The sequence below is a fragment of the Xiphophorus hellerii genome, chromosome 6 (genome assembly GCF_003331165.1).
Source record: "Xiphophorus hellerii strain 12219 chromosome 6, Xiphophorus_hellerii-4.1, whole genome shotgun sequence".
Taxonomy (NCBI): domain Eukaryota; kingdom Metazoa; phylum Chordata; class Actinopteri; order Cyprinodontiformes; family Poeciliidae; genus Xiphophorus; species Xiphophorus hellerii.
In genome coordinates, this window is record NC_045677.1 from 11,171,137 (window position 1) to 11,191,947 (window position 20,811).

The window sequence follows — 20,811 nt, forward strand, 5'->3', positions numbered from 1 at the left end:
AGTGACTGGAAGGAGGCCATAGGAAGGAGGAATATGTGAGAGTACAAAGAGGGGAGTGGCAGGGGAGGTGTTAGATTGATGAATGACGGAGGAGATGGAGGCGATATGGAAAGAAGGAGGAGAGGGTGGCAATGATGTGTTTGTCACAAGAGACTAAGTCATGCCAATGTCCTGTTTTATTCTCTGAATGTGTTAGGTAAACTTATCTTTCTCACATAATTTGGCCAGGTTTGAAGCAATAAGATTTAAAAAGTTAACACAGATAGTGAAATTCTGCTACAAAAGCTCGTCAGGAGATTAAAATGCAAACATATATAAAACATTCTGACAAAGCAAAGAACCATGCAATGAACTGATAATGTGATGGTGTAACTAAAGCGAATGAAAGAGCGAAAACTCAATGAGTGCTGTACAAAGTCAGATTGTGTCTCATTAAATGAGCTTTCCTATGGCGAAACAAGACAAGGAAATGATGCTCCAACGGAGGGAGAGATACTGAGGGGGGAAATGAGAGCTACAGATCACTGTCTGTCCCTCCTGCTGCCTCCATTTACCATCATTGATCGTACAGCCAGGCTGAATTGATGCCTACCTGCTGTACTCAGACGGTCTGTGTCTGTATTAATGTGTACAAGTGATGGGAGCAGGGTGCCTGCATGTTTCAGTGGTTGGCTGAGTGTTGCAGTTCTCATATTTCTCTTTCTAATAAATGCCCTTACAGGTATAGAGAAATGAGAAAAGCCCTGCTACGTGAGGACATGTTGCCACAAGAGGGTTAGCAACACCAGTGAAGCTCTCAAAATATTCAGACTCTACTTAATTGTTCTTTTAACATCTGGCACTTTGGCGCAAAACACTTGGGATATGAGAAGTCATTCACAACACTGTCACCTGAATCTCCCTGAAAATATTAGAGAAATATTTTCTTTTTTTTTCCTGGAGTGTTCAGACAGCTTCTTCTGCATCAAAACTCCTACTTCTTTAATGCAAAGGTTTATAGCAACAGTTGATCTGATTTGTTTTATGGCATCGGTGATGGAGCATGTTGACATCTCCCCAAAATTATGACTTTATTGTTTGGAGTACTGAATTTACCTCAGTACTCCAAAAAAAGTTGAGAAAACAATATGCATGTATTTAATTTCTATTTTGATGCTAAACATTGCAAAAAATACAAACACTATTACACATTAAAATTATATCAGGCATCACACACGTAGTCCTTTCTAAGCTTTTATTTTTATCTGAAGAGAATACACCTAAGCTGAGCTGTCACAACAAAGAATAGGAAGAGCAATTGTAGAAAAAAAGCACAAGTTATATAAGGCAACAGATTAGACCAAAATTAAAGTCTTTGGTCTAAATGCAATTCACAATGTGCACCGGAAAATGTCTGGATACACCCAGCCTACAGTTATCTTGGTGGTGGCAGCATCATGCTTTTCCTTAGGGTTAGTGAAGCTGATCAGAGCTGATTTATGGGGCTAAATACATTTGAATTCCTGCAAGAAAACCCTGTTAGAGGCTGAAAAAGCCTTTAGACTTGGACAGATGTTCACCTGCCAGCCAAACAGTCCAATTGCTTTCACTCAAAGCATGTACATGTGGTTATACGAAGTATTAAATCTTTCCTTCCACAAATTGTGCAGTGCAATGTGTTTTTCTCACATGAAATCGCTACAAAAACATATTAAAGTATTAAAGTTTGTTTAAAATTGACCAAATGTGGAGAAGAGAGTTCACGTTAGTCTTTTGTGAGATCAGGTTAACAGGAAGCTTTATTTACGTGAACATATTCGATTTGATGTTCATTTAGTTGGTCCATTTAGAGTTTGGCAATTAACACATTTTATGAGTTTGATCTTTACAGAAGCCTTGTCAAAATTCCATATTGCCATTATTATCAAGGCTTTTATGCAGGACACCCTGATTGCCAACGTTTGGATCGGTGCTTGAGAAAAGCAGCTGATTGTTTTGCCACCAAAAAAGCTGGCGTGTCCTTGATCAGCCCGCTTTTTTTGTTCACCATCCAAACTGGCGTTGCTCCTGTCAGTCTCTCGTTCAGCCATCTGTACACGGTAATTGTACCATTTACCATTTTCGCCCCCCACCCCTTTGACCGAAAGTAGTTTTTTAACTCTGCCTCACCCATTTCCTTTCTTCTTCACGTCTGCTCCCCACTTCCAGCGGTGCATCCTTTGCACTCTCTCTCTGAGTGCCTCTCCGTGGGGGCGATGTAGATAGTTGGGTGGCTTTGTGCTTGACACGTGTGTTGGAAGGGGGGCGCACAAAGACACACACACACCCACACATCCACGTAAACATACTCATTCATATGCACGTTCAGTTTGTATTATCTGTAAGATGCTCAGCTGTGAGGCCCCTGGCCCTAATGCTCTGTGTGTGGGGTGAGGGCAGGACCCCCATTGTCCCATAGATTAACCACCACACACTCAAATACACCCCCACATGCTTCCCCGGACCCCCATGGGGTCTCTTAAATGTGGATGTGCCTTCAGGCAGAAAATCATGGGGCAATTTCCAGCAGGGTCCAGCCGAGGACCTGGGGAGGGGGGTGCTGGAGTCTTTCAGTTTGAAGATTTACATATTGTTCAATCTTTTGTCTGTTATTTGGAATGACAGAAGTTAGTTTGAAGCCTTTTGTTCTTCTGTACTTTAATATAAAACATCCAGGAAATTGGAATAAGAATCTAAATGGTGATGTGAATTGACAATGCAAACATCTGTTTAACCATAAATTGAATTACTGTCTTTCTGTATGTCACTGGTTTTAAGATGCGAATGTTACATTCATGCAACACACATGGTTGTAAAAAGCAACAGGAACGATGCAGTTAAAGAAGCTAGAATTTTAGTTTAGTTCATACATCAGCTAAAAGGTGATGCATAATCTTCAGCATCTTTGCCTAAATTTTGTCTTTGTTTTTATTCTAAACAGGGGAACATTGGCACATATAGTGAAGGTTTTGTGATAATCAATGCATTTTTTGTCAAGACATTTAACGTTAATCAAACAGCATTCAGATGGTTATTTTTTCTATCATTCCCTCCATTAGTAGTCATTAATTATAAGTATTCAAAGCAAAAACAACCTCATACCACTTGTCAGAGAGAGTATTGTAAATATAACAAAAATTTTTTTACCATATTTTCCTGACTTTGCGTCATCCATGTTGATGAAAGGTTCCGGTTACACATCATGATCAGTTGGTTGCTTTTTAGGCAACTATATGGGAACTGTCGGCTTTGACTTGGAAATGTGAAATGCCGACGTCCACACTCTAAGTCAGGATGGTCAGGAACATCTCCCCCAGTGTTCTGACGTTCTGTGCTACCTCGTCAGATTTTCCTACCATTGTTGGTGAAGTGCGCAGCAGAGCGGAGACGCCTGCAGTAAATCCTAGGTGATAGAGAGGTGGATACTTCATGTCCACAAGTATAAATTAACATTTAGTGCATTAGTTTAAAAAAGGCATCATGAAGAGAAAAATGATACGCAAGTTACTCTGGACTAAAGTCGCAAGACCAGGCAACCATGAAAAAAACTGTGACTTATAGTCAGGAAAATACGGTAATGCCAGAGAGCAATCCATCAAGGACATTATAGGATGCCCTATCTGTAACTATATATTTCATGGAAATATGTGTCCAATATAAGAAGACAATGAAATTGCTGTATTTCACCAGATGTTAACCTCCTTCCCTTTGTGTCTGAGAATGGGGTAGTTCAGTAACAGTGTTTTCTTTGACGTCACCCAGCCACTAAATGTGTCCTCCCTGTTAATTGCAGATGTGTGAGAACAGAAGTCAGGCAAACCATCAATTACTGTCTCAAAGCAGTATTGCTGCATGTCATGTTTGGACGCCTGAGCTGATGTGATGTAATGATATGACAGTCGTATTCTTGGACTTGAGGTTTCGTGGGCATTTTGGTTTTCTGGTAGTGATGGCAGTCCTGAGCGAAGGAGGAGGAAGTAAAGTGGTTGGGCCTGAGTTCTTTATGGTTTGCTTTAGTCTTTATTACCACTTCCTGTATATGCCTGTCTGTGTTAATGCTTTTCTGAATTCTATGCAGAGAACTACTTAGAAGAAGCCTAATTACACATGTTCAGATTTGGGTGAATTTACAACATGACAAAAGTTAAAGGTGACTGTGAGAACATTAGACTTTTGCTCCAAAAGGGAGTGGCACTGAAAGTTATGTTAATTGCAAATAAAACAAACGGAGACATCTTGTACTTACTTTTTAAAATTTTTCTATATGAGCATGTGACCCAAGTCTTAACTCCTGCATGGTATTTAAATATTTGCTTGTTTACATCGGCCTTTCATACACGTCTGAACCAATTCCCTCATATTTTGTAAGAGTATTTATCTAGCTGAAGCAACTCAGGATGTTGGACGTACCCTGTGATTTCTGTCAGCATGTAGTGACACCAGTTCCATTAGGTCCTGAAGGTTGGAAGCTAAATCAATAAATGAACTGGACCTTGCAGACTTTGGGGAAGAACATTTTACTGTATATTCGTTTCACCTGCAAGCGGTTTTAACTTTGTAGCTGATCCGTGTAAACCAATGTGACACCCTAGACGTGACTGGCCTCCTGCACCTTGATGCCAATATTGTGCACATGCTGTGCAAGTGCTAGGCATGCGGCACGTGCAGGGGTTTAAGCGTATGTGCACATGTGTGTGTTGCCGTTGCAGACGGGGGAGGGTCAGGTTGGTGTGGTTGGTTGGCTCTGTGTGAGCTCTTTGTAAAACCGGAGGGGGAGCCGGAAAGGGGAGGGAGGTGAACCGGGTGTTTCTCTCAGCTGCCGGCTGGTCTGGTTGCTGTTGGTAACTTTGCTTGATGAGATCAGAGGGATCAGCTTTCAGGCTTCCATGTCTCGTGCTCTCACTCCCTTCTCTCCCTCTCTGCTCAGTGGCTCTTTCTCGGAAAGACTGAAGTGGAACTGAAACTGGAGTTGGGCTGAGAGTGTCTTCAGAGCTGCTGGTTGTCCACTGTAAGCGTCATGACTGCGCTGCCTTGGAAACCCTCAATGGAGTTGGAGCAGAAACGAGCCTGGGGGAGGTGAGGGAGAAGTGATAGCCTTAGGACAGATAAGCTCCAGGGAGGGAGAGGAGAGAGAGAGGGGGCGGGGGGGAAGGAGGTGGGCAGCTCTCTGAGTAAAGAGTCTCTCTCTTTCAGTTGTGGTCAGAGTTGCGAGCTGTTTGTCTCTTTCTTGCACTCTTCTCTGTTTGCGACTGCGTGAAGGAGATATGCTGCTTTTTGTTTGAAGGAGTTTGATGTTTCTTCATATCATCGTTTAGACATTCATGGATTCAGACTGAGCTGCAACATGAGGTGAGATATAAAAAGTAATTACAAACAATTTGAGCTATTCTTCTATCTGAAAAGGTGAGGTGAATCTTTGTTTGAATGAGATTACTTCTATTAAAGCTGTTGGTGACAGGTTCTCCAATTACACACGCAGTGCTTTAGGCTTAAAAGCAGAACTCTCACGACTTCTTTTTCATTCTGTTTACATTAAAGGAGATCAGCCTCGCTCTGTTGCTTCTGAAGATAAACTCAGTCTTGTCTCCTCTAGCCAAGGTACCTTTCTATGAGCTCCTCCTCACTCCATTTCACCTCACTTCACTTATCTTCTGCTGCCTTTAATTCCCCTAATGGTCCGAAGGTCTCAGCTGGCCAGCTGGGATACCCCCGGTGTGTGTGTGTGTGTGTGTGCTTTTGTTTGGAGCAGACCCATGTTGAGTGCTCTCGTATAAGCTACCCCTGGATTTCCTCTGCTCGAATACAATAATAGGATGGATCCTGGCGTCTATTTTTAACCCCCTTGTTTTTGTATTTGTAAGAGACACCTCCGATGTGAGTGCATGCTCCGCGCCGTCTGCGGCAGCTTTTCTCACAGGACTGTGTTTAGTCTATGGATTGCGCTGGGAATGTGTGTTTGTTTGGTTCGTTCGGGGATAAAGCCATATCAGCTCTCTTTTTTTGACTTCAACCTTTTGTTTTGTCAGCTGCTGACCTCTGTTTCTCTCACTGTTATTCTTTCTTTCTCTTTCCATGTCCTCCATTGTTTGTTTTCATTCACTCTCTTTATTCATGGGTATTCATGTGCAACGTTCAACCACCCACAGTCTGTGCCTGATTTTTTATTTTTTTATTGTTTTACATGAGTTATTCCTTTCCGTTTGCGCGTTTCTTTTAATTGAGATTTCCTCCAACCCTTTCAGTTTCAGTTCTTTGCCTTTTGAAGACGGTGAAAAAATTTCTTCAAAGTGTTATTTGTTCATGTGTTGGTGCGTGTTTGTGTGTACAGAGTTGTGTGGATTTACAGTTTCTTGTGCTTCTCTTTGTTAAGAATAGTTCTTGTTACCAAGATGTGGAAAGAAAAGAGATGCTTCAAAAACTCTTGAAGAACATAATTTGGATTAATTTTTGTTTATGATTGACAAATTAAATGTATCAGACTTATCTTTCAGTGGCATGCAAACATAGACTTATTTTGTTTGAAACACTCTGGTAAAGCCTTCCTACGCATATGTAGCTTATGCAAATTGATCATAGTTATCCAATCTGCCAGTGTTTCTATCTTTCTTTTTTTAACTTTTATAAGTATTCTGTGACATGAGCATTATACTTTAGGGTGCCATATTTATTGCACATGTGCTTTACTTCTACAAAATCAAAAAAGGACTACTGTAATCAGATTTTGCGGCAGTGATTGAATAATAATGATTCTCAACATATGCCATGCAGACGCTCTGTTTGCTAAGAAAAAAATGTATTTACCTCAGCATAAGTGTTTAGAGCAGTTCAAGCAGATGGATGTCAGACCTGTTTTCCGTTAAGCCCAGCTAATAATTATCTGACCGCTCGTACTCAAAAGAGCAATGTACTTTCATCCCAAGATAATTAGGCAATCATTAAGCAGAGAAAAAAATAATAATTTAAAGGGAATACTTCTTGTGTTCTTTTTTTTAAAGTTTTAGCTTGTACAACACAATGACAATAACAATGCTGAATGTTCAAGTAGAATAAAACAGCTCAATAAAATTATAGTTTTCTTCAGTTATCTGAAAAAACATAATCGTAACATTTTGAAAACTGTTTTAGCAACTTTTATTAGATACTAGCTGTTAGCGCTAGTAGCATTGCTAACTGTGACATCAGCTGCTCCACGTAAATATTCCTCCTTATTGATATTGTTCAAGTGATTGCTGATATTCCTAATCCTTTATGCTCTAGGAAGGTCGCATTTTGAAGACCTCTTCCTGTGCATCCAGGAAGAGGTTGAATGCACAAAAGTGTAAATATAACAATAGTTTTTTATTTTATTTAGCTTCCCTGTTGTCTACAGAAGGTCTTTGTTTCTTGTTTCTAAATATCCAAGGTTATCTTCTCAGTTCATTGTAGAAATATCAGAAACTTTTGTTTCTTTGAATGTTTTTGAAAAACTGTGCTTTCTTCTTCTCAAGATTAAAATAACTTCAAAGAAGGTCATGCTTCTTAGCGGAGGGCTCACTCCACAGCAGCAAAAATGTTCAGACAGCAGAGAACTGCAACAGGCTTTCCCCTTACATTTAAACTTTAAGTAGTATCTTTAATCAACCATTGACAGTCCTTACTCTGTTTCACAAAATGTGCTTTTTTCCTGCAATTTTCGATCCATGCAAATGCATTTTTGCAGATATACCAACATTTATGTTGAGATGAGAAATAGTGTGCAGTTTAACTGTCCACCTCTGTTCTACACTCAGTTTGTTAGCACAGAATACGTTAAAGCAAATCTTTTAGTACGTGGGTTGATTCTTACTATATTTTCATCCTGGAAATATCAGCTTAGCTCTAAGTAATGGAGACAGCCTTGCAGAGCTGCTTACATAATCACTGGTGTTTCTTAATAAGAATTATAAATGATTCATTAGTTACTACAAGGACCATTAATTAATGCACCATTGATAAGATGTAATTGATAATCTTGTGCCAGTTTATTAAATTGATCTCATTAAACTGTAAAAATGTACAATTACATCAATCACTCTGAGATTCTGGGTTAAATTCACTATCCAGTGTTGAGGAAAAACTATGACGCATTATGGGTTTCTTCTGTTTTTGCTATTTTCATCCATCCAACACTCTCATCCCAGTGGGGTCCTGAGGGATACTGGTGCCCATCTCCAGTGGTCAATGCGTGAGAGGCTGGGTCACACTGGACGGGTCGCCAGTCCATCGCGGGGCAACTCAAAGACAGACAGGACAAACAACCATGCACGCACACACCCACACCTAAGGAGAATTTAGAACGACCAATTAACCTGACAGTCTTGTTTTTAGAAGCCAGACCATCTGGAGAGAATCTACGTATGCAAAGGGAGAACATGCAAACTCCATGCAAAAAAAAAAAACCCAGACGGAAATTCGAACCTAGGACATAGTCGGTGCAAGCCAACAGTGCTACCAACTGTGCAAATGTTTTTTCATCACACATGATGTGATATTTCACATCACCTAACCACTTTTAGATATGATTCAATACATAAAGCAATTTCAAATGATCATTTCATTGATTTATTGGATAAATCAGTGTTTTATTCATTTTTGGAGAATGGCTTTCATTATTATTTGCTGAGCCCAAAGCTTTATTAGCTTTTTAAGCCTTTTCAAACTGATGCATTTCAGTAACTTTTTCTCTCTCTTTTTTTTAAGATCAGGTTATTATGCATTTGCTTTTTATCCCACTTCAGATTGTCTGACAGGTTCTGTTAAGTGATTTCTTGGTTCTATAAACCTGGCAGTAATCAGGCCTGTGTGTGGCTTAGTATGAATTTGAATCAAAAAATATAATTCGCCACGGTAAATTCCTGATTTAACAAGGAATTAAATTATTTTTACACAAGGTCAGGTTGGTTTGGATATACAACATCCTGTGAAAATTACTTTTATTTCTATGTAGTCAGTTAAAATTCTGATCTTACATTTTTAAGTGTGACAAAATAAAAAACTGAAAAAACTGTGCCATGGCAAATACATTTACATGACGTTATTACGGGACATTTACTTTCTCCACTTTATTCGCCATCTACCTATCGATATGTGCTCTGCTCTAAGACAACCATCCAGTAAAACAGTCTGTGACCTAAATACGGCTTTCAGCATCCAAGAGTTGAAACATTTCTTCAGTTGCGTTTGACTTGTGTGGGCGTGACACGTTTCATCACTTGTTCAAGTGCTTCACTGCTAAACAAGAAACAAGCGAGGCAGCAGGAGTGCGTCGCATCCATACAGACTTTGATTCAGTTTCATTACCTCAGAGGTTGTGAATCTGCCACCGTTATCCCAGAGAGCTTTATGGATGGCATCTCCAAGGCCTTTTCTGTGTCTTCGTGTGTGCGTGTTTGTGAGAAATGAACAGGTTTAGGCCAATTCCCTTTAAAGGGGTACTTGATCATAGCAGCACTAATAGTCCTCCCTCAGGGTACCATGGATTTTAAGGTGTCTGGGCACAGAAGTACATGAACTCTTGAGAAGAAAGCATAGTTTTGTGTTTGTGTTCATACATCGGTTGTATTTTTTTTTTTACTTCATCCTACATTAAATATCTTGGTCAAAATTTCTCTTTCACTTCCTTGATAAGCAGGGATCCAATTCACTATTTAAGAGAAATAACTTTGTGGAGGATTTCTAGAGAAAATCTGATGAATACAAGAGGAAGATGTGGGGTTGGAACATGATTCATTAGGGAGATGTCTGCTACTGGAGTTACTTTATAAAGAGTTCAGACTGTAGCGGAACAGAGAAGGGAAGGAATTATGCTTCGGGAACACATAAAAAAAAAATGCATTGGGGAAACTTCACCAAAGGCAGGCAGAAACTGCATAATTTTATTTCTGTACGAGTGGCTCTGTCACTGTGAGTCAGCATGAGTACTGATTTGCAGCCGCGTGTGAATTCGCTTGTGTCCTATGTTTTGCAGATGGTGCTTTTACTGAATGCTGAACTTGCATTGATTTCCTCCTGCTGGACGCTGGGGCATTTGGTGACAGGCCTGAGATAAGTTGTACCAACTGATAGGGAGGCAGCTCCGCAGAAGTCTCCATGGATTTATTGATACGTAGGCCAGGGAACAGAAAACACGGATTAGTTAACAAGAAAGAAGAGAGTTTTGAAAGAATTAAAGTGTGGAGAGAAAGAAAAGTTTTGAATAGAATCCATGTGAGGTGATTGTTAAAATAAAAGTTAAATTTTTAAAAGGGAGATAACATCCTAAAGTCATTTGTTTCTTTATGATTTTATTCAACATTTTCATCAGCTGTTATAGACAGATATGCAGTATTTTTTCTGACTTTTTTTTACACACTTGAATATTTCAGATCATCAAACAAAATTTCAAATCAAAGATAACCTGAGAAAATAGAAAAATCAGTTTACAAAAAATCTATTTATTAAGCTAAGAGGTTGCTGTAACCAACTTGCGCATATATGTGCAAACAAAAACTACCCAATAAAATTAATATAAACTTGTGTCACTCTTGGCAGTAATAACAGCCATTTAATATTTTTGATAACTAGCTGTTAGTCCTTTATGTCATGCATGCAGGAGTTTTGGCCCACTTTTCTTTATAAATGGTTTTAAGCCAGCCAGATTGAAGGACAGAACATGAACAGACTGCTAAGGTCGTGGCACAGCAATCCAATGTCTTTTAAGAGTTGTCTGATGATCTGAAACATTTCTATCAAAGCCTTAGAGTGCACTTCTGTATGTAGCTGAAGATATTTTCTGGAGCCGGGCGGTATTTGTCTCTTTAGCTGCTCAGGGATTCCTTTAGTCGGAATGAATGTCAGCAATGTTGAGAGGCAGGCAGTTTGTTTAATGTAGTGGGCACATCTGTTGCTATGAAGACACTCTGTATAACATAAATATAGATGTGTGTTTTTCAGTGTGTGTGTGTGGGGTTGCCTGTGAGCTCTGGCATGTCGACGTTGGTGCCAGAAGTGGAAGATGGAAGATTGGTCCATTTAGTGATTCATTAGTCTTACATCATCCTTCGATTCAGTGCTACACTTCTGGTTTATTTGTCTTTAAACTTATCTTAAGTGAATCAAGCCTTTAAAGCTATGGTAAAATGACTATATTTAGGTGGAGGAACTGATTTTATAAAATGAATTCTGTTTGCCCTTTACCTATTTTCTTATTTGGGACGGCAAACAAATCAAAGACTTCAGATTTTTATTTGTTTTTTTCCTTCTACCTTTGCAATTATATACCACTTTATATTGGCCTACCAGATGAAAAACGTTGACATTTATAGTTGTGATGTGAGGCATCATTTCAAGGAATTATGAACACACTCTGCTTGACCTACCAAAAATATTCTGTAGTTTAAAATATTTTTATGATTTGGCAATCCTTTATAAATAAAATATTATCTGAGTCATTTGACCATGTTTGCCTGAACATTTTGGCCATGTTGCATAAAGCTGTCATTTCGTTTTCTTGAATCAATAGAAAGAGTTTAAGGAAAATTATTAGTTTTAGAGGTTTCTTTGCTTTATTAGTTTTAAAAGTTGTTCTGTAAAAGCAGGAACTGAGTCTGCAACTTAGCCTGGGCTAGAGGGCCTAGCAACCCGTTGATAGCTGCTTACAGTTCTAGTTTCCTTTGTACTTCTGAAAGCTGAAAGTTACAGTCAATCTATCTTTTTTTGCTTAAGATGACTAATTAACTCTTTGTCTGGGCAGACAGTCAGCTGCTTTCAGAAAATGTTGTCAGTAAGGACGTATGAGTGGTACCGACTGACTCATCTGATTATTGGCTGGGGAAGAAAAAAAAAAGGAATTTCCAAAGATGTCAAAATTATTATTGTGCTCTTTAAGGGGGCAAATACAATAGAAGTTTCCTGTTGTTAATGTCGGCAGGTGGCAGGAATAAGGCTCTAGATAAGCTGACTCAAGCACAAATGTGAATACAATGTTCTTGACTGAGACAAGAAACAGGAAGGCTGAATCACAGTAGAACTTTATGGGCTCATTCTTTATTTTTATTTCCCTGGTTGGCCTTAGTTGACCCGACCGGGAGGTTTTAGTCCCGTCCTGTACTACAATGTTACAGTCTCTATTGAGCAAAAAATTTTCAAGCAAGTTTATATTTTATTTCAATACTTTAAGCTCATATCTGACCTTTTGCAGCAGTGCAGGTGAAAGCAGTGTTTTGTCTCATTGTGTTGAGCTGCTATATTTGTGTGTGTTTGTGTGTTCAAATCCTGTCTGCACTGTCAGAAGCTCACTGGACAAGTTTCAGTAAAACACTGTGCAAGTTAGACAGCCGCTCAGAGTCCCCTCTTCCGATCTTACAGTGGTGCACACACGCCGTCATCACAATCTCTCAGTCTGCTGAAGCTTGTTAATACGGGTACAGCAGGAGAGGCCAGATGACGCCAGCCCACTCACCAGGTGCACATTACAGCCTGTCTGCCCTGTCGTTGCTTTCTCATCTCAGTCTGAGCCACTTTTTGATAAAGATTGTACTAAACTTACCAACTTCTGACAGCTTGCTTCCTGTCTCTAATCACTTTGGTTCCGTTTCTGTGTTCCTCGTTCCTTTTGAATGTTTGATAGTAAAGTAAATCTATAGAGAAGAAAGATTCCTCTCCCCTTTATGTGATAACTTGTGATCACTAAACAGCAGCTGCAGCTGTTATCAATTTATTGAACATCACCTGTTATTTATATTCATATGAAAACTGAAAACTTCCTTTCTGATGTTGTGTTTTCTGGGCAGAACCATTCCTTCTCCACAAATGTTGTGACCATTGAGATCCGAGGATTGAGATCCGAGGAGTTTAGCTGCGGCCTCATCTTACCAGATTAAAGCTTCAACAGCATTTCAAAGATTAGAAATGAAAGAATTAGAAATCTAACCATTGCCATTGGTAGGTTTTGCAACAGTAACACTGTCTTGCGAAGGTCCATTTGAGTCTACCAATTGTACCACTTTGTTCAAAACTTTGATAATGAGAAACATTTTTATAAGCCATCAGTTCATATTAAACCAGGTATTAATGAAATAGTACCAGAGATGATTTCTAAATATTGACAGATTCAGCTTTTTGGTTTGCTATCCCTTTCTGTTCTGTTTCATTTATTTTTTTTTTACCAGTAACTTAACTAGTGCTTTGATTTTCTTTACATGTATGGATTACTGGTGTTGTTTCGTACACCTGGTATAAATTTTATGTCAGTGGGTTCATTAGAAAAATTTAAACTGAGGAAACATTGACCTGACCATACAGGTATAGCAGCAGGATAGAGGGGAGAATGAAGGAGCTAATCGGGAGAACTGACAAGACGGAGGAAGGTCGGCAAAGTAAACAACAGATGGCATAAGCACGTTCCTGCTATTTGCAGCAGCAGACAATGTGCCGGCCCAACACTGGCCTCCTGAGAAGTTACTATGCAATCATGACCGTTATGACATGGGATCAAAGGTCAAGTGCTTCGTTGATGATGGTTTAACATGCCAAATTGTCAGCCACATGCCAGGCCAGACCCGACCAGAACAAACCGAGGCTCGTGTAGAAACACATCGTAAGTTTTGAAGTTTGGTACTGATGAGTCCAGAATCTTACATGCAGCTTCCTCTCCTTACCTACCTGTCAACTGGGCTGACACACACACAAAGAGGCAGCTGTCTGTTTTGTGTGTAGGGGGTGTGAATGTGTGTGTGTGCCTGTCCTCTCACACTTAGCGGTGAGCAGAGTAGAGGCAGACATTAGTCATGATGGCTGCCAGCTGCAATGACCTTATTCATGGTGGAAAAATGAGAGAGAAAGAATGACGAAAATGAAAGCAGCAAAGATGAAACACTTTTGTTTGCACTTTGGCTGACTTTGTAAGGAACACTTTTGGTTTTAGTTTTGACATGTTCGTTTGAGTACATTTGAGTTCTTTGACTGTCTGGACCGGGTTTTAGTTTCATGTTTAAGCTGTTCTCTGGTGATGGTAATTGGATTGTCAAAGTAAGGTGACGCATTATTAAATTCTCCCATTTTCAATCAACCACATACATCGAGTGATTGGAGAAGCATTAAAAAGAACATATTTATTTTATAATATGCCATTACTTATGTTACTGATTGGTTAATTATATTTTGTTAAAAACATGGGCTCCTGTTTATTCACCTAACCTGTAGGAGGTTTCTAAAAGAACTGTTTCGTTAATATTTATTGGCACTAAACAGTGTAATTGCAGCAAGTATAAAAAGCTGATATTAAATGATTATTTAGCTTGGCTATCTGTTTAGGTAGCTAGCCTGCTGCCAACTCTTTTTACTGTCAGAGGGAAATATTTCCAAACAGCCAAATTTATCTTTCTTGTAAGCAAGAGAAAAGTAAAAAGGCTTGTGCCTAACTGGATTTATTCAGTGGAACGGGATTTGCATTTGTCTAAGCCACTCTTAAAAATGGGCAAAACAAGAGAATGTCCCCTTCATGTAAGTGAAGTGAGTGAAGCACTGAGTTATCGTCATAACGGCTACAGGAAAATGGCTACGTACTTTTTGAAAATTATTTCAAACGTTTAACACCATTAAAACTCTAATGGTAAGGCCTTAAAAAATGACCCAGCTTTATCTTGCCACCACAAACAGAAAGGAGGATGGGTAGAGAGGAGAAGAAACATTTTAAAATCTCACAACTAGAGACCTACAGTATTTTCTTTAGAATGAGTTAAATGCTAGAAGATTTATTTACAGGATTGTGGAGGACACAATTCCTTTGTTCACTCAAAGCAAAGGTCACACATAAATGAGAAATGAATTGCTCATATCAAGGTGCCAGACAGGCTGGTTAGGTCTTAAGTTTCAGTGTTACAACCACAGATACGTTAGAACAAAAAGATTTTAAAAAAATTACTTTATTGCTGTTTTGCAGTTAATGATGTGTGGTAAACACCACCAGCAGACACACACACTCACTTGTGTCATCAACTTCTGCCGAAATGCGACTGTTTTTTCCTGCAAAGAGGAAGCTTCAGCTGCCATTCCTGGAAGAGATCTCTGCACCAGTTTAACTACACAGAGCTGCGTGTGGGTGGGTGTGAGATCATCTTTGTTCTGCCTTCGTATGCTAAAATTAAGCATTGAAGACCAATTATATGTTGACTGAAATAATAGATCTCGGACTATCCGAGAAAAACCTAATGTCCTTAATTCTGGCACCTTGTCCCTTTGACAGAATAAAAAGAAATGTTAAATAAACCATCTTTTGTCAGTTAGTGTAGTGATTTTTAATGTGAAATGAGGAAGAATAACATTTTTACTTCTGGTTTGATGTCTGCAGAACTGATACTTTGTTAAAAAGTGACCTAAAACTTTAACACCCCCAGATGAAACTCAAATGTTACACTGAAAATGACTCAAAGATGGAATTAATTCTAAAAATAAAACTACAATAGTATCTGTGGTTTTTCCTCAGAAATATCTGATATTTTGTACAGGAACTTCAAGGTAATCAGCTGGTTACAACATATTATGGCAGCCCTCTATGCAGATTATTATTAGCGTCTACATGACTTTTTCAACTGTGTTACACACAAAGGACTGGAGATAAATTATTACGCAGTGCTTTTGTTTTCCTTCTGTTGTTGTTTTTGCTGGCTCAGGCAATGCTCATTAAAATTAGATTAGCTAAAAGTGAGTTTGCCAGCTTCAGATGTGGCCAACGTTGCACAACTGGGTAGTTTTCACAGAGCAAAAACGAATCCATCATTATTGGTATGTGGGTTTGGAAGTCGTGGGAAGTTTGAATTTGTAGTTGTTCATGTGTTTCTTGAATTCTCATCCTGATGACTGAAAACAGAATTACAAATATGGGATGCAAAATGTTTTACCAACACTATCAGGACATTTGGTTTGAATCTGTTTTCTTGTGGAACGTTTAGTGGCATATATAATCGTTTGATTGAATTTTCCTTTTCATTTGTGTTCATGCTCGTAGCTTATATTTAGAAATACAAAGTGCATTTCTGAAAGTGTGGGAAAAAAAGTTTAAAAGTGATTATGTTACTTTTCTTACACCAAATTCTATAATCAGTATCCAAAAGTGGTGATAGCAAAGTTTCCAGCTCCTGTTTGAGTTCAGAAAGTGAAGATTTATCCATTGAGGAGGAATGAGGTAGAGGACCTGAGAGCAGTAAAACATTCTCCTTCATTGGGCTCATAGAAGAATGTGTGAAAGCTAAAGCTAAGTGGAAAAACAAAGTGAAAGGGGTTATTAATTATTGTAATCAGTGGACATCAGCAAACTTTCGGAGTGATAGAGAACACAAAAACTTCTGGACATAATAAAAAAGTGCTCTAAGATGAAATATTTTCTTATCTGATCAACTTTGTGCATACAATTATCACTGGCTGTTGACTGAATGCCATGTTTCCTGTGAAGTTGGCAAAAAGTGCATTGTTGTCTTTCACTGGTGTCATTATACGGTCTCCATTTAACAAATTCCCTAAAAGCACAAACTTTTTTTTCTCAAGAAAACAGTCTTGAGACTGTGCCCAATGTACATCATCCCTATTTGTTGCACACTTCCTGTTTTCAAGAAATGCTTTCCTACAATTTCTTTTATTTGTTGTAAGTGCTTTTAAATCTGCTCATTTGCTTTAGTTTTATAGCTGTAAAATAGGAGATGTTTCTTGGAGTAGTTTTGCATGACTGTAGTTTGCTAAAAGTAGATTTAACAACAATTTCTTTTGTCTTTTTTTTCTTATGCTTTTCTGACAGGACCAGATGCAGCTCACAATGAAGACATCTGTGGCATGAAACTAGATCTGCCCCTCATTTCCTGCTCCTTCATTTCCTTCCATCACCCTTCACTTAGTAACTCTAACTTCAGCAACGCCGCATTGATGAGGTAACGTCGAGCTCCCGCTCCGCAGCACCTACTGCACATATACCACATTGCCTTCCTCCCCTTCTCCTCCCACCAACCCTTTCATCACAGCCATGGGTCAGAAGATTTCAGGCAGCATTAAATCAGTGGATAGTCGTGGGGAAAGTGGCGGCTCTCCGTCGTACCGACCCACGGCTCATCGCCGCCAACACCTGGAGCTAAGGGGTCCAGATTTCTCTAAGCCACCCAGGCTGGATCTCTTGTTGGACATGCCATGCGCTGGACTGGAGACGCAGCTCCATCATGCATGGAATCCAGACGACCGCTCCCTCAACATCTTCATCAAAGAGGACGACAAGTTGACATTTCACCGACACCCAGTTGCTCAAAGCACGGACTGCATCAGAGGACGGGTTGGATACACAAGGGGTCTTCATGTGTGGAAGATCCACTGGCCTTCGCGGCAGCGAGGCACCCACGCTGTGGTGGGTGTGGCGACCTCGGAAGCTCCTCTACATTCTGTTGGGTACACCGCTTTAGTGGGTTCGGACTGTGAGTCCTGGGGCTGGGATCTGGGACGAAACAGACTCTACCATGACAGTAAGAACCGGTCCCACAGTTCGCTGCCTTCGTACCCTTGTTTCCTAGAGCCAGACGAGTCATTCACACTCCCGGACTCTCTCCTAGTGATTCTGGACATGGATGAAGGGACGCTTAGCTTTATGGTGGATGGACAGTATCTAGGAGTTGCATTTCGAGGCCTGAAAGGAAGGAAGCTGTATCCCATCGTGAGTGCCGTGTGGGGACATTGTGAAATAACCATGAAGTATATCAACGGCTTGGATCGTAAGTAATCACATTTATGACACGACATGAATACTTTCAGGGAGAAAATTCCCAAATAGTAATATTTTATAAAACTTAAGGGACATTGCTAATACTATTGCATTTAAATAGATTTTAAGATAAATTATACTTGATTTAAAAGAAGTAACCACAACTGAACTAAACTTACTCAACATTTAACACATTAACCTTCCTAAGATGATGGCCCAGGTCATTTTTTCCCAAAAGTTATTTTTGCCAAAAGATGAATTAGGCAAAAAAAAAAAAGAAAGATAATTTTTTTAAGAGTGATCTCTCTTAGCAAAAAATGTCTTGGCCCATTATTTTAGGAAAGTGACGATATGTTGATAATGGAAAAAGAAACTCGGTGATTGCGACATGTTCTCGCGCGCCAGAGATTGTGGTAAGGTTATTAATTGCTTGTGAAACTCTGTAAACTCTGGGATTGTGTAGTTTACATGCTTGATTTAGCAGCAGACATGCAAAACGTTAATTTTAGTCCAATGGTAGAACTGAAATTAACTCGTTCTGCAAAAGGGGGTTATTTCACACACTTAGCTTTCAGTTGTATTCAATAGTGTTTAACTTGTTTCAAAGCTTATATAGAAATATGATTTGAGGTTTATCCAAGGAGTTTAGTTATATTTTTAAATTTTTAAAAATTTCCATAAATGGACATTTGTAGACACTTGTGGGCTGTACATTAATTAGGATTTGAACTTTAATTATCTTTTAATGGTCCGCTAAATGGAGCTTCTGGGTAGTTTTTCCAATTACAATACCTTGCAAGAATACTCATGGTTTTAAAACTATTTAGAAAATAAAATCTGAAAAGTCCTACATTTTTATTTAGCCTTCCTAAAAGTCAGTACTTGGCAAAACTATCTTCCGTGCTATGACTCTGCCAATCTCATCCATATACTGAAATTTATGTCATTTTCTTTTGTGTAAAATAAGTCTTTCCAAAGATTTATCAATGTGACTTAGCATGAAACTTTTACTAGGTCATTCTAACATATGAATAAGCTTTGATCTAAGTCAATCTAATGTACCTGTGGCTAGTTACAGGCATATGGTTGGTAACAGTTTTTTGTCCCAGGTTTTCCCTGTATTTCGCTCTATCCAATCAGGTCTGGGATTTAGTTGGACAAAACATAATATATTGAATTTCTTAAAAAGCAATTAGTCCTGACAACCTGTTATTAATTGCCCATATCTGATCTTTCAAAAGGCTTTGTTTTTAAAAATGATGTATCTTAGCTGTTTCAATGGCCATCTACTCCATCATGAGGAGATGCATTTATTCTGGAACATTCTCTGTTTGTGGAAATACTGCTGCTGATATTTTTTTTCTCACAACTCAGATGTCAATATATGTTTTTCTCATGAGACTTCCCCTCTCTGTCTTCATGTTGGTGATTTGAGAGAAGAGCCAAGCTCTTTCTCGTATCACAGTCTAAACAGTGATGTTTTTCAAAAGCCTGGTTAGACACACATCATGGATAAATACAGATGGACCTGCACCTGCTATGACGGGAGAGTGTGTGTCATGAAAACAAGCATAAGATCCGACTCTGGCTGTCTCTGAGTTTGCAGAACCCCATGGGTCTTGTTTGATATCAAAACAGTGTTTTCTTTTCTTTTACTCATCACAGAGCAAAGAGGAAACCCATTCCTCTTTGTAGTTTGTTATGTCTGGTTTTTCTTTGTCCAGTCATCTCAAGTTTCTCTCTGAAAATGTCCTCAGAGGACCACTGCTCTCCAAGAACTCCATGACACCGACAACATGTTTTTATACTCTGAAAAAGAGGTCACAAGTCTCATCGCAGCTTTAAATTGGATGTTTTTGCCTCTTAACGTGGAGCCGACAAACTAAAATATGAATCAGAACAAGAGAAAACCTCAGACTGTAGAGATAACGTAAAGTACATAGTTGAAATGCTTAGAGAGTGCATCATCACATCTAGTTTTCCATTTAAGGAGCCACCTACAGGATTTCATAGTGACACTGTGTCATGGGCCATCAGGGAGAATATGAGAAATATCAAGTCTCTCGCTTCACCGAGCATATGGGCTTCATGCTGTGAAATGAGGTCTGGTTGAAAATATGCAAAGTTTAATGCAGGTCAGTTCGTCTTGATATGCAAGAAGAGATTTCAAAAGGAGAGGAGACCAAAAGCATAGAAATGTTACTCATATATTTGTGGTTAAAGTGAACGGGAAAGGTGCAGTCTCTCATAATAGTACATCACTGGGTTCTGTCTACCGAGTGCTTTGCAAATATATATATATTTATTCACATATTGTCATATTACAGCTATAATCTTCAGTGTATTTTGGTGAGATTTGAGGTAATGGACCAGCACAGAGTAGTGTAGAAGTCTGGAGTGGAACAGTATCAATAGTTCTTTGTTATTAAAAAAAAAGAAGAAGAAAAACAGCTAAAAAATAAAAAATCTACTGTGCATTTCTATTGAGCTCCCATGATTGCATACTTTGTGGACACATTTTACTTTGCAATTATATCTTCAACTCTCCATGGAGTACATACAGTATCTACCAGTTGTGAACACCTGGATTTCATTACTTAATATTAAGGTGACTCAGATTGAGTAAAGTCATTGAACTGGATTTGTTTTAGTGGAATTAGAGTAAAAAGGCTCAGCATAGAGTCACTTCACCCCGCAGTTTTTCAAAACATGTTGAATTTTTTTCCACCTCACAGTTAGGAAATAAATTTGTTTATCATCAAATTAAACAGGTTAATGTTTGTCTTTGATTCACAAGAAACTGTATCTTCCATAGGAAATTTGCAAACATGTTATGCAAATTCTAAGATGGAAAACAAAACAGATGAGATGGCATGTGTTTGTCTGTGTGAGGAAGGACAGATGGAGGCAAAAGCTATGTTGAACAAGGACTAAGTAAAGTAAAATCTCCTTGGATCTTCAGCTCCAAAATAATAATTTAGTGTTCTTTCTTCATTCTGAGATCAAGCTTTGGGAGGGGGATGTTTTATTTATTCTTTACCGGGACAACATTCAAGTCTCTC

At 38.9% G+C, this 20,811-nt stretch overlaps 1 protein-coding gene across 6 annotated transcripts in view; it reads left to right on the forward strand.

Moving 5' to 3' along the window:
• LOC116722271 (SPRY domain-containing SOCS box protein 4-like) overlaps window positions 1–20,811 on the forward strand; it is a 69,522-nt gene that overhangs the window by 21,167 nt on the left and 27,544 nt on the right. For 2 of the 6 annotated variants that reach the window (XM_032566479.1, XM_032566481.1), the window contains one exon: window positions 16,805–17,759. In XM_032566479.1, the coding sequence (XP_032422370.1) occupies window positions 17,027–17,759 (733 nt within the window). In that variant the 5' untranslated portion in view covers window positions 16,805–17,026. Of the gene's footprint in view, window positions 1–4,860; window positions 5,095–5,164; window positions 5,368–5,556; window positions 5,617–14,959; window positions 15,116–16,804; window positions 17,760–20,811 lie in introns of those variants that run through there. The other 4 variants (XM_032566482.1, XM_032566483.1, XM_032566480.1 and 1 more) reach the window with 4 other exon arrangements.